Source organism: Tachyglossus aculeatus, chromosome 11 (genome assembly GCF_015852505.1).
Source record: "Tachyglossus aculeatus isolate mTacAcu1 chromosome 11, mTacAcu1.pri, whole genome shotgun sequence".
Taxonomy (NCBI): domain Eukaryota; kingdom Metazoa; phylum Chordata; class Mammalia; order Monotremata; family Tachyglossidae; genus Tachyglossus; species Tachyglossus aculeatus.
Window position 1 is genome coordinate 69438270 of NC_052076.1, and position 12045 is coordinate 69450314.

At 47.6% G+C, this 12045-nt stretch overlaps 1 protein-coding gene across 3 annotated transcripts in view; it reads left to right on the forward strand.

Annotated features, from left to right (window-relative positions):
* The window catches only part of NTM (neurotrimin), a 1106994-nt gene extending 1102158 nt beyond the window's left edge, over positions 1–4836 (forward strand). For all 3 annotated transcript variants that reach the window (XM_038754388.1, XM_038754389.1, XM_038754390.1), the window contains one exon: positions 3575–4836. In XM_038754388.1, the coding sequence (XP_038610316.1) occupies positions 3575–3675 (101 nt within the window). In that variant the 3' untranslated portion in view covers positions 3676–4836. The remainder of the gene's footprint in view (positions 1–3574) is intronic.
* Positions 4837–12045: the final 7209 nt, after the last annotated feature.

Genomic DNA, 12045 nt, shown 5'->3' on the forward strand with positions numbered 1-12045 from the left:
AGGAAGCAGCAGCTGCTAAACCAAGAAGGGAGAACCACAACAATATTTACAAGGGCAGTTAGAGTTGTCAAAAGCGAGGACATTTTCCTCATCCTTTTAGTCGGATGAGAGAAGAGTTGGGTTCTGAAGATCATTTGAAAAATGGCTGTGTGTGTGTGTGTGTTCCCAAGTTTAAGGAGCTATAAACAGAAACACAAAATGCATGTCCCTTGAGAACTATTGCAATGAGAGTTAAATGCATTCTCTGTTGTAAATTTTAGTCCTGGATAAGAAAGCTGGAACTTGACCTCTGGCTTGAGGTTGCCGGGGGCAGTGGTTGGTGGGGAGGTTGTGGTGGGGATTGTATTCAGACCCACTGGAGGAAATAATCTGGGTGAAACAAAGCCCATGTCCCCTTCGCAGAGCTATCCTGAGGTGATCAGTGCCAGGCAAGAGGCTCCTCTGGGCCCATCACAGATGCAAAAGACAGTAATAATAATAATAATAGTATTTGTTAAGTGCTTACAATGTGTCAAGCAGTGTTCTAAGCACTAGGGTAGATACAAGCTAATAAGTCCCTTTCCCACGTGGGGCTCACAGTCCCAATCTGCATTTTACAGATGAGGTAACTGAGGTAGTGTACTGAATCAATCAATCAATCAATTGTATTTATTGAGCACTTACTGTGTGCAGAGCACTGTACTAAGCGCTTGGGAAGTACAAGTTGGCAACATATAGAGACAGTCCCTACCCAACAGTGGGCTCACAGTTGTGACTTGCCCAAGGTGACGTGGCAGACGTGGTGACGTGGCAGAGCCAGGAGTAGAACTCATGATCTTCTGATTCCCAGGCCCGCACTCTATCCACTATGCCATGTTGCTTCCTTAGTGATACTGACTCCCTGCTCTCCCAGATTACCCATTTTCCTTTTCTCTCAGTTCCCACATGGCCACTGTCTTCTGAGCTTTGTTCCATCCAGATTGTCTCGGTGACAAGACTGAGAAAGCCCAGCTACTCTGGTCCTCGGGGCCACATTCTTTCAGGATTCACATGGGGAGGGATCGCCCCTTGGAGTTGTTCTACACTTTTCCCTCCTCTCTAATTAGTGGTTTCTAATTCCACTTGGCTGCTGGGTGACTTGGGCAAGTCACTTCTCCAAGGCTCAGTTTCTTCATCTGTAAAATAGGAGTTCAATACCTGTTCTCCCTCCTACTTAGACTGTGATCCCTCATGAGGTTTGAGTGTCTCCTTCCTTCTCAGTGTCTCCCCTCCTTGAGCCCTGGGAAAAGGAAGACTTCTGGACAATCAGGAAGGATGACGCGAGGGGTGCCGAGGACGGATGCCAGGAGACTAGGATCTAGGGCACACCAGGAGGCTTTTCACTCTGGATTGGGTTTGTTTTTCTGAAAATTGTGCCAACTAACCCAAAAGATCAGGAACCCTCCCTGCAGAATCCATGTGATGCCACTCAGTGGGTGTACAACCACAGGGAGCTGAAGAGCAGGAGCAGAGGAATCTATCACAGGGAAGGGACTTCAGGCTGAGTAAGCTCACGCCCCACACCCAGCCTTTGTGCACATTCAGTGGGGGATGTTTGCCAGCCTCAGAACTGACACTTACACCGATAGGCTCCCTGGATGGAAAACATGGTCTCGGACCTTGTAGACATGGCAACTGCATGGCCCACCTGCTGTGTCTAACATGGGCCTCGCTGCCCTCCAGCCTTTATGCCCGGGGCCTTCCTGGGTTCTAGTGGATCAGCAAAGTGGAGCAAATGCAGGTACCTGGCATGAGGGTCTGAAGAATCGGAAACTACTCTCCCTCCCATCTATTTTGCTCCAGGATGAACTCCCTTCTCCACTCATCACTGGGAGAACTTCCCTGGCATGGGTCAAAATAGTTTTGCAGCAGGTTGGCCGGGGGGGGAGGAGGAGGGGCGGTCCCTGCCAAGCACACCATATTCCAGATATGTACTTACAGAATGCAGATGGAATCCTGTTTTCCCATAATGTGCAACACTGCAGATGACATCTGGGTCCAGCCTCTGGCTGGAGCATACGTGGAAAGTACATTGTGCAGGTGCAACTACTGGCTGCTGGGGCTGGATAGTCACACACATTGGCATTGTGTGTCATTAGTCTCTGACTGTCCAGGAACAGAAGACAGAGGCAGATGGTGGGGGGAGGAAGGAGGTCAGACAGAGGACAGGGTTTGGTCCAAGGAACAGCCTGGGTAATGAGCATCGCTGCAATGGGCAACCCCCTTCTCTTTTATTCTCAGAGCCTCTCGTCCACTGTGAATGAAAAGCACAGGCAGGCATGAGTGTCTCACTGCAGACACAGGACTCATTTGTAACTTGGATCGATCGAGTTAGTTTCTGTCCCACTCCTACAAGAAATATCCCTTTCTCAAGGCCAGTGCTTGGCCTGGATCAGGGTCTTCTTCTACATCTAAGGAAGAAGCAGGAAAAATCCCAAGCTAGAGCCAGGCCTCTGCTTTCAGAAGCGGTCAGCAGCCCTAGGGTTCAGTAGTCCAGGAAAAGGTAAGTCTTTTTCTAGGTTGTCGGTTGGCTGAGGGGAGGAGGAGGAGGAGGATGCGGGGAGAAGGCAGTGGAGGAAGGGGATGGAGCTGGGGAGGAGGAGGAAGAGGGAAGGAACGTAGCCTAGTGAAAAGAGCATGGACTTGAGAGTCGGAAGACCTAGGTTCTAAACTCAGCTTCACCACCGGCCTGTTGTGTGATCTTGGGCAAGTCACTCAACTTCTTTGTGACTCAATTTCCTCAGCTGAAAAATGGGGATTTAATACTGTTCTCCCTCCTACTTAGGCTGTGAGCCCCATGTGGGACAGGGACTGTGCTTCAACCTGATTAACTTATATCTACCCCAGTGCTTAGAATAAAGTTTGACAAACAGTAAACGCCTAACAACAACAATACTACTATTACTACTACTACTACTGCTAATAATAATAATAACAATATGAGGGGGAGGAGGAGGAGGAAAAAAAGGGGGAAGGGTCCAGAAGGAGCATGGGGAGGAGGAGAACATGGCTGTTTTAGACCACCCTAATCTGTGGATGTGGTTCGGTTGTATTGGTGAGATTGCATTGGTGGGAATGTTGCAACTCGTTCGCTCTGCACCTCGGAAAAAACTGTATTCGTTCCTAATGTGAGGATACCCTGCAAGGGTCACTGGGCAAAGCAGCTGGAAGGTTGGTGGAGAGAGGGTGGAAGCCACTTAGTAATGGAATCAGCAGGGCCGCACTGGTGAAACCAATCAGGAAGCATCTCTCAATGGTGGGATCAATTCCCAGGGGAGCTGAGGGCTCAAGCACAAGTCAAACTTGAAGTTTGCTGATGGTAACCCCCAGTTGCTACCACAAAGCTGCTTCGTGCACACAGTTCGGGGCGATAGTATTGGAAAAAACCCCATGCAGGGAGAGCTGAGGAGTCTGATTACTTGAGAGTTGGAAGAAGAAAGAGACTCCGGCTGCGTGTCTATTTCCAAGCGGGAGATCCCAGGTCGACCTAGTTGGTGCCACTGATCATTCTTCCACTGGGGCCATTTAGCTGAGGCTCTGCTGCTTTTCCCCACAGGCCCCGGCGCAGTCAGCGAAGTAAACAACGGGACGTCGAGGAGAGCTGGCTGCATCTGGCTGCTACCCCTGCTGGTCCTGCAGCTGCTGCTCAAGTTTTGACGTGCTGCCTCCTCTCCGCGGGATCAGTCTCCGCCTCTACAGCAACCGACACGGCAACGACAAACAAAAGCAGAAAATTCCAATAGGAAATTCCAAGCAATGAAAGAGAAGACCTAGCCTAGCACACCTAAAATTCCAGGAAACAATAAAAAAAAATGAAGGGAATTTGGAAAAGGGGGGAGAAAAATGGAAATTGCTTCTCCACTGTCTCAGTACAACTGAGTCTTTTCCTTTTTTTTTTTTGTTCCCCGAGACGGACTAGCACAACTGTTTGGGGCCACCCACCGCACTGCGTTGTGCCGCCTTGTTTTGTCGCGGACGGGCAGGTGGGGGGACCAGCCATGGCCCCTTTTGATCCATCACTTCTGGCGGACGCACTCCAAGGCTGCCATCCCAACTCTACCTGTCGATCCAGATGCGCAGACCTGGAAATGCCCTGCCCCCCACCCCCCCCCTCCACCAAACCAGACGCTCTCTTCACAGACTGGGCTGCCATTTTGTGTGATTTAAAAAGGAAAAACAAGGAAAAACAAAAACCACCACAAAAAAATGACAATACAAAAGCCACCGCAAACCCGACAGAAAAATCTAGCGTTCAGCATTCTTCATTTTACTACATGGACGTTATGGATAATAAGGGATTCTGATTCATTATTAATTTTATTAATTATATTTTCTGATATGAGTCTAGAACCATTAGCTCACAAACAAAAGGAGGTGAAGGAGAATTATGTGTATTAAGTGTTAAAAATGAATAGTGTTCTTCTCGACTAGTTTACACAAAGGTGGAGCCTAACAACCAGGAGCCAGTGAAGATTCCACCAAACGGTGATTTAACCAACATCTCTACCAGCGCTAGAAATTCCTCATCCTTTCTCCGGCGCTTAACGCAGGTGATACTATGTTATCCACATACTGTTTTGAAACGAAAAGGGTGATCTTCACTGTAACGTTAAATTCATCGGTTATGCTTCTTTTTACGATTATATATATATACAGTTTATATATATACATATATACATATATTATTTTTGGTTAGAATTCTACCATTTTATTTCTCCACAGGGTCCTATCTCAGACATTACTGCATGCTGTATATGGAGTTAGCTGTGTATTGGTCTTCTAAGAGATGATAGAGTTTACTGGTAATTTGTGTACTCAGCTCCTGCCTTCTTATTTTCTTGGGTAATTTACATGTCAGAGACATTTATAAAAAGCAGAAAAAAAAACCCACAGGTGCAGCATCTCTTTCAGGTGTGGATTTGTGAGGTCAGAGCTTCCACGGCTGGCAGTCTTTCCTCATTGTCACAATGGATATTGACAAGCAGCCCGTAACAGAATGGTCAAAAAACGGGAACCACATGCTCTGATCTTGCATGGGATTCTGGGAGGCCAGTGTGGCCACTGAAGAAATCTTTCAATTAATTTCCACTCCCATCCCCTGCCCCCCATTTCCTTTTCTTGAGGATGCAATGAAGGATGGTGGGTTTTAGGTCCACTTTTGGTCTGGGAACTTGGGAAATAGAGAGGCCTCTGAAAGGGTCCCATCTGGGATGAGGGAAGGGGGGTGGGGCCTGGGCGAGGGGGTGGGGGATGTCTCTGACTCTACATTAAAAAGTGTTCCATGTCCCTCTTCAGCTTGGTGTGGTACCTCATTGTGAAGCTTCAGGGCTGTGGCTGGATTGACCTTTTTTTGCTTGGGTTGTGAGAAATGGGGAGGGAAGAAGACAGGGAAGGGAGACAGGGCACCATTCTCCACTGGTGGGAAATGCATCCATGCCAAAACCAGGTGAGTGGGGTGTCACAGTAGCTGATGGTCCTAGAGTGCTCCATGCACCAATCAATCAATCAATCAATCGTATTTATTGAGCGCTTACTGTATGTAGAGCACTGTACTAAGCGCTTGGGAAGTACAAGTTGGCAACATATAGAGACAGTCCTTACCCAACAGTGGGCTCACAGTCTAGAAGGGGGAGACGACCCTCATCTATGATGAAAGATGATGAGATGCCTGCTGAGTTCCAATAACCCTTGGATGTGAGAATGAGTCAACCAGTCGAGAGCCCGGGATTGTGGGAATGGATGGAACTCTCTAAGGTTTTTGCCTATAAGGTGGGGAGAAAAAGCTCTGGGCAGTGGCCAAAGGGAACTGGAAATCCAAATGAAGGGATGAACCCTCAAACGTGGGATTCCACCTCGGGGACACAATGGCCACAGATGCCTTCTCTGGCTCTGATCCCTTGGCTGAAACTTGGAAGTGAATCAAGCGAGACTTCTTTGGTTCTCTGGAACTCTGAAAGCCCCTGTATTTGCTCTAACAGGCTGGAAGGAACTGAGGAGCAAAGGGAGGAAGAGAGGGAGATGGTGAGAGGACAGACAGACAGGCAGGCAGATGTGGAAATGAGTTATTACTCAATAGACTCTCACTGATGTAGGCTGGGAGGAGGCAGAGAAGTTCAGATCTGGTGTCGGTTCAGCCCCATTCTGGGGCTTGACACATCTTGCAGAAGAGTTCTGTGCCTCTGCCCTTCAACTGATAATAATAATAATAATATTTGTTAAGTGCTTACTATGTGCCAAGCACTGTTCTAAGCACTGGGGGAGAGACAAGGTTATCAGGTTGTCCCAGGTGGGACTCACAGTCTTAATCTCCATTTTACAGATGAGGTAACTGATGCACAGAGAAGTTACAAGACTTGCCTAAAGTCACACAGCTGACACGTGGCAGAACTGGAATTAGAACCCACAGTCTCTGACTCCTAAGCCCGTGCTTTTTCCACTAAGCCACGGTGTGTCTCATGAGACCTGATGAGACCTGGACCAGATCTCTTCTCAACTCCAACTAGTCCATTGTGTTTGACATTGTAGGTGTTTTTATCCCAAATCTCAGCTATGCTGGCAGCCTCTGGAGCTCAACTCAGAAGCTTCAATGCAATGAGCTCTAGGCCTGATTCAATAGGTGGATCTCCTCCTCACCCTCCCACCTGAATTCTCCTGAGTCTTCGGAGTCTGGTGTGAGAAATGCTTCCCAGGCTTCTGGGAGGGAGTAGATGGCATTTTCAAGCTCTCCAGTGGGAACTATAAACCACAGAGATGCAAGGAAACCCAATGTCCTTTCTCGCTCCCCATCTACCTCATGGACTTGGCCTCTGCCCGGGCTGTAGGGATGCTCAAGAAGGCAAGCTGGGGTTGGTTTAATCCACTCTGAGAGCTAGTGGCTATATTTCATGCTGCCTTTGCTGGCATAGCTGTCCAGGGTGTAGACTAACTTCACAGGGCAGCATACAATGTCTTTGAAATACCCCCTCCTTCTTAGGCATGACTGTCAACCTCCCGTCAACTTTCCAACCAATCGATTTACTGAGCACTTACTGTGTGAAGAGCACTATATTAAGCACTTGGGAGAATGCCACACAGCAATATAACAGGCAAATTCCCTTCTCACAATGAGCTTAAGGTCAAAGGGGTAGACAAGCATTAATATAAATAAATGAATTACAGGTATGTAATAATAATAATTTTGGTATTTGATAAGTTCATCCATTCATTCATTTAATTGTATTTATTGAGCACATACTGTGTGCAGAGCCCTGTACTAAGCGTTTGGGAAGTACAAGTTGGCAACATAGAGACGGTCCCCACCCAAGAACGGGGGGGAGAAGGGGGAGACAGACAACAAAAGAAAACATGTTGACAGGTGTCAAAACCATCAGAATAAATAGAATTATAGCTATTTGCATATCATTAATACAATCAATAGAGTAGTAAATATGTACCAGTAAAATAGAGTAATAAATATATACAAGTATATACAAATGCTGTGGAGAGGGAAAGAAGGTAGGGTCGGGGGGGGTGATGGGGAAGAGGAGAGGAAAAAGGGGGCTCATTCTGGGAAGGCCTCCTGGAGGAAGTGAGCTCTCAGTAGGGCTTTGAAGGAAGGAAGAGAGCTAGTTTTGTGGATGTGTGAAGGGAGGACATTCCAGGCCAAGGGAAAGGCGTGGGCCAGGGATAGAAGGCGGGACAGGTGAGAATGAGGCACAGTGAGGAGGTTAACGGCAGAGGAGTGAAAGGTGCAGGCTGGGCAATAGAAGGAGAGAAGGGAGGTGAGGTAGGAGGGGGCAAGGTGAAGGAGAGCCTTGAAGCTGAGAGTGAGGAGTTTTTGCTTGATTTGTAGGTTGACAGGCCACCACTGGAGATTTTTGAGAAGGAGAGTGACATGCCCAGAGTGTTTCTGTACCAAGATAAAGTGGCCAGCAGAGTGAAATATAGACTGAACCAGGGAGGGACAGGAGGATGGGAGATCAGAGAGGAGGCTGATGCAGTAATCCAGTTGGGATAGGATGAGAGATTGAACCAGCAAGGTAGCGGTTTGGATGGAGAGGAAAGGGCGGACGTTGGCGATGTTGTGGAGGTGAGACCGGCAGGTTTTGGTGACAGATTGGACATGTGGGGTGAATGAGAGAGCAGAGGCGAGGATGACACCAAGGTTGCGGACTTGTGAGATGGGAAGGATGGTAGTGCCGTCTATAATGATGGGAAAGTCAGGTAGAGGATAGGGTTTGTAGGGGAAGATAAGGAGCTCAGTCTTGGACATGTTGAGTTTTAGATGGCATTTTAGATTAGTTTTGATAAGTTCTTACTATGTGTCAGACACTGTACTAAGGGCTGGGGTACATAGAAGCAAATCGGCTTAGACACAGTCCCTGTCCCACATAGAGGTCACAGTCCCAACCCCCATTTTACAGATGAGGTACCTAAGGCACAGAGATGTGAAGTGACATGCCCAAGGCCACACAGCAGACAGGTGACAGAGCAGGATTAGAACCCGTGATCTGACTCCCAGGCCTGTGTGCTATCCACTATGCTATGCTGTTTCTCATAAATGCTGTGGGGCTGGAGGGTGGGGTGGGGGATGAATAAACGGAGCAAGCAGAAGGGAGTGGGAAAGGAGGAAATGAGGACTTAGGGAAGGCCCCTTGGAGGAGATGTGCCTTCAATAAGGCTTTTAAGGAGGGGAGAGCAGTCCAGGCCAGAGGACTGAAGTGGATGAGAGGTGGGAGTGAGACAGATTGAGATCGTGGTACAGTGAGAATGGGTTGGCAATAGAGGAGTGAAGTGTGTGGGCTGGATTGTAGTTGGAAAGCAATGAGGTAGGGTAGGAGGGGGTAAGGTGATTGAGTGTTTTAAAGCCAATAGTGAGGAGTTTTTGTTGGATGTGGAGGTGGAGTGGCAACCACTGGAGGTTTCTGAGGCCTGGGGAGCCATAGACTGAACGTTTTTGTAGAAAAATGATCCAGGCAGCAGAGTGAAGTATGGACTGGAGCGGGGAGAGACAGGAGGCAGGGAGGTCAGCAAGGAGGCTGATATAGTAATGAAGGAGGGCTAGGATGTGTGCTTGAATTAATGTGGTAGCAGTTTGGATGGAGAGGAAAGGGCGGATTTTAGTGATGTTGTGTAGGTTGAACCGACAGGATTTAGTGATAGATTGAATATGTAGGTTGAATGTGAGAGAAGAGTCAAGGATAACACCAAGGTTATGAGCTTGTGAGACAGGAAGGATGGTAGTGCTATGTACAGTGATGGGAAAGTCAGTGGGAGAACAGGGTTTGGGTGGGAAGATAAGGGTTTCTGTTTTGTTCATGTTACATTTGAGGTGACAGGAAAGAGGAAGGATCTGAGTTTCAGCTGTAAACAGTGAAATCTCCCCAGGATGGCTAGCTTCATCCTTTCACTGCATGGGTCCTCCCATCACAGCTTTGCCCATCGGCTGTGTGGGTGTATATGACTTTCCTCTGATCCCCAGCTCTGTTCAACCACTGACTACCAGAAAACAGTCACCAAACAGGGCTATCCATCCCTTTTATCCTTTCATCTTAGCCTGATTGAGTGTCCAGCCTCACAAAGGGCAGAGAGCCTGGATCCCACACCTCTCCCTGACCCTTTCTCCTCTCATGGGCAAGGCAGCACGTGGCACGACTTGTTACTGCCTTGCGCTTTGAGGGAGGGGAACCTGACTTTGGCCCCAGCCAATAGCAGAAATCTCCTCCAGGCTTTCCCCAATAGTAATAGGAATAGTATTTATTTAGTACTTACTGTGTGCAGAGCACTCTAGTAACTGCTGGGAAAGAGTACACTCATGGGAATTAGACACGGACCCTGCCCTTGAGAGGGTATCCTGGGGCCAGAGCACTGGAGAGGAGGAATTAATGGTTCTTACGGCACCACCGAAATGTGTATCTTCCTGATATTTGTGTCTGGTTGAGTTTCCAAGAGCCAGTACGTGTCCTGTTATTAAGCTAACTCCTTAACACCACTCTCTCAGGTTAGTTGTTTCATTTGGATTGCCCAGGCCGACCCTTCAGATTTCACTCCATCCTGCTGGGAAACTGTAAAAGGGGGCCAGAAGCTGTGGTCTTCCCCAGAAGTGGCTGCATTTTCCCAGAGGCTGAGATGTCTGGTGGTTATCTGCTGGGCATCATGGGGGTACGTGACGGTAGGCTTGCAGATTCCCATTCTCCAGGGAAAAGAGAAATCCACTATACCAGGACTCCAGCAAGCCATGGCTCCAGCCCCTAGAAGAGCCACATAAAGAAGCAAAGGCAGAGCTGGCCAAGACCCAGGGGCTGGAGTCGCTCCCTATCATTGCATCTCACTCGTTTGTCACCACATTCTGTTGTTCCCTTTGTTTTCAGTTAATCAGATCAAAGATCGTCGAGGTCAAATATGTCTGTGTTCTCAGCTAAATTTTTTTTGTTTTTGTCTCCAAGGCACAAGTAGCTCTTGTTTTAAACCAAACACAACTCTCCTCCTGTCCGAATAACTGCCCTAAACCTTCTCAGTTCCCTGAAAGGTTCCTTGTTCATGAGTCAGGAACTTGTAATCTACTGCCCTCTGACTTCCTTGGGTGAAGTCTTCCCTTTACCTCTGTTTCAAGAAAGAATGGTTTAGTTTCTTTAACTTGTCGCAGCACCTGGGATCTCTGATTCACTGTCCTCAAGGATTTTACACTCTCAAAGGGAGGGATGGATAACAGCCAAGAATGAGATTAGAAGTCCAACTGCCTGGGCCATCCAGAGCTAACCTGCTGGATGAAACACACTGCCTGCAATTTGCTTCTGGGGCCTGCAGCTGTGGATTGGGTATGCGTCGTTTTCTCATTTCCCTGTTCTAAAACTGTGACTTTACTGCAGCTGTCCTTAGCTCTTCTTCCTGGAGAACTCTGAGGAGGGGGAAACCTTTCATTCCCACTTACATACATCAGACTCAGGCTCTCTCCATCAGGTCAGGCCCTGTAGCTGCCCTAGCTTCCAGATAGCTCATTTTTTTTAAAAAAAATAAGAGAAATGGGTGTTCAGCTGGGGGTTTTTTTTGCAACGTGCAGGTAATTAATTACTTCATAATGGTACTTATTAAGCACTTACTATATGTCAAGCACCGTTCTAAGTGCTGGGGTAGATAAAAGTTAATCAGGTTGGGCAGAGTCGCTGTCCCACGTGGGGCTCAAAGTCTAAGTAGGAGAGAGAAGAGGTATTTTATCCCCATCTGCTTTGTGACTTTGGGCAAGCCACTTAACTTCTCTGTGCCTGAGTTACCACATCTGGAAAATGGGGATGGAGACTATGAGCCCCACGTGGGACAATCTGATTACCTGGTATCTACCCCAGTGCTTAGAACAGTGCTTGGCACATAGTAAGTACTTAACAAATACTATCACTATTATTATTATTTTACAGATAAAGAAAAATCTCCCCATGAGCTCTGCAGAACGACAGCACACAGGGAAAGAGCAGTGAATGGGGAGGATCTGGGCAGGATGTGGCTGCCTGTGGAGACCATCTGAATTTCCTAAGTATCTGAGGTCTTGATCAGGAGGGGTCATGGCAAGAAAGGAACAATTCCTGGAGCTTCTCTTTAGGCTTACACTTGAAGTGCGGCTTTCAAGAAACTCCTAAAAGTCTCCAAGTATAGACATTCCATCTCCTGAAAAACAGGTATGTTTGATGAGTGACAGCAGCTTCGCCTGGGAAATAGCTCTTTCACCTCCACTGATGTTCGTCTCATCATTTAATAATATCCACTGACGATAACCACAATGGTCTCATGCAAAGCAAAGATAAGTTCATCTCTTGCCCTCCAGCAGAGACCTGACAGTCAGAATTTATCGGGGAAAGTTTCATAGGGGAAATGGGCACTGGATGAAGAGGGAAGTTGGGGTGAAGGTTAGGTACTACTTTAGGAGAAAGTTTGAGTGGGCAGTGGGAAAAGTATGTGAATGACGAAACGGAGAAAATAGAACCCACCCACGTTTAGATTTCCTAAGTGCCCAGACAATCTCTAAATTTCCTACCTTGAGTGAAGAATCTGGGTTTA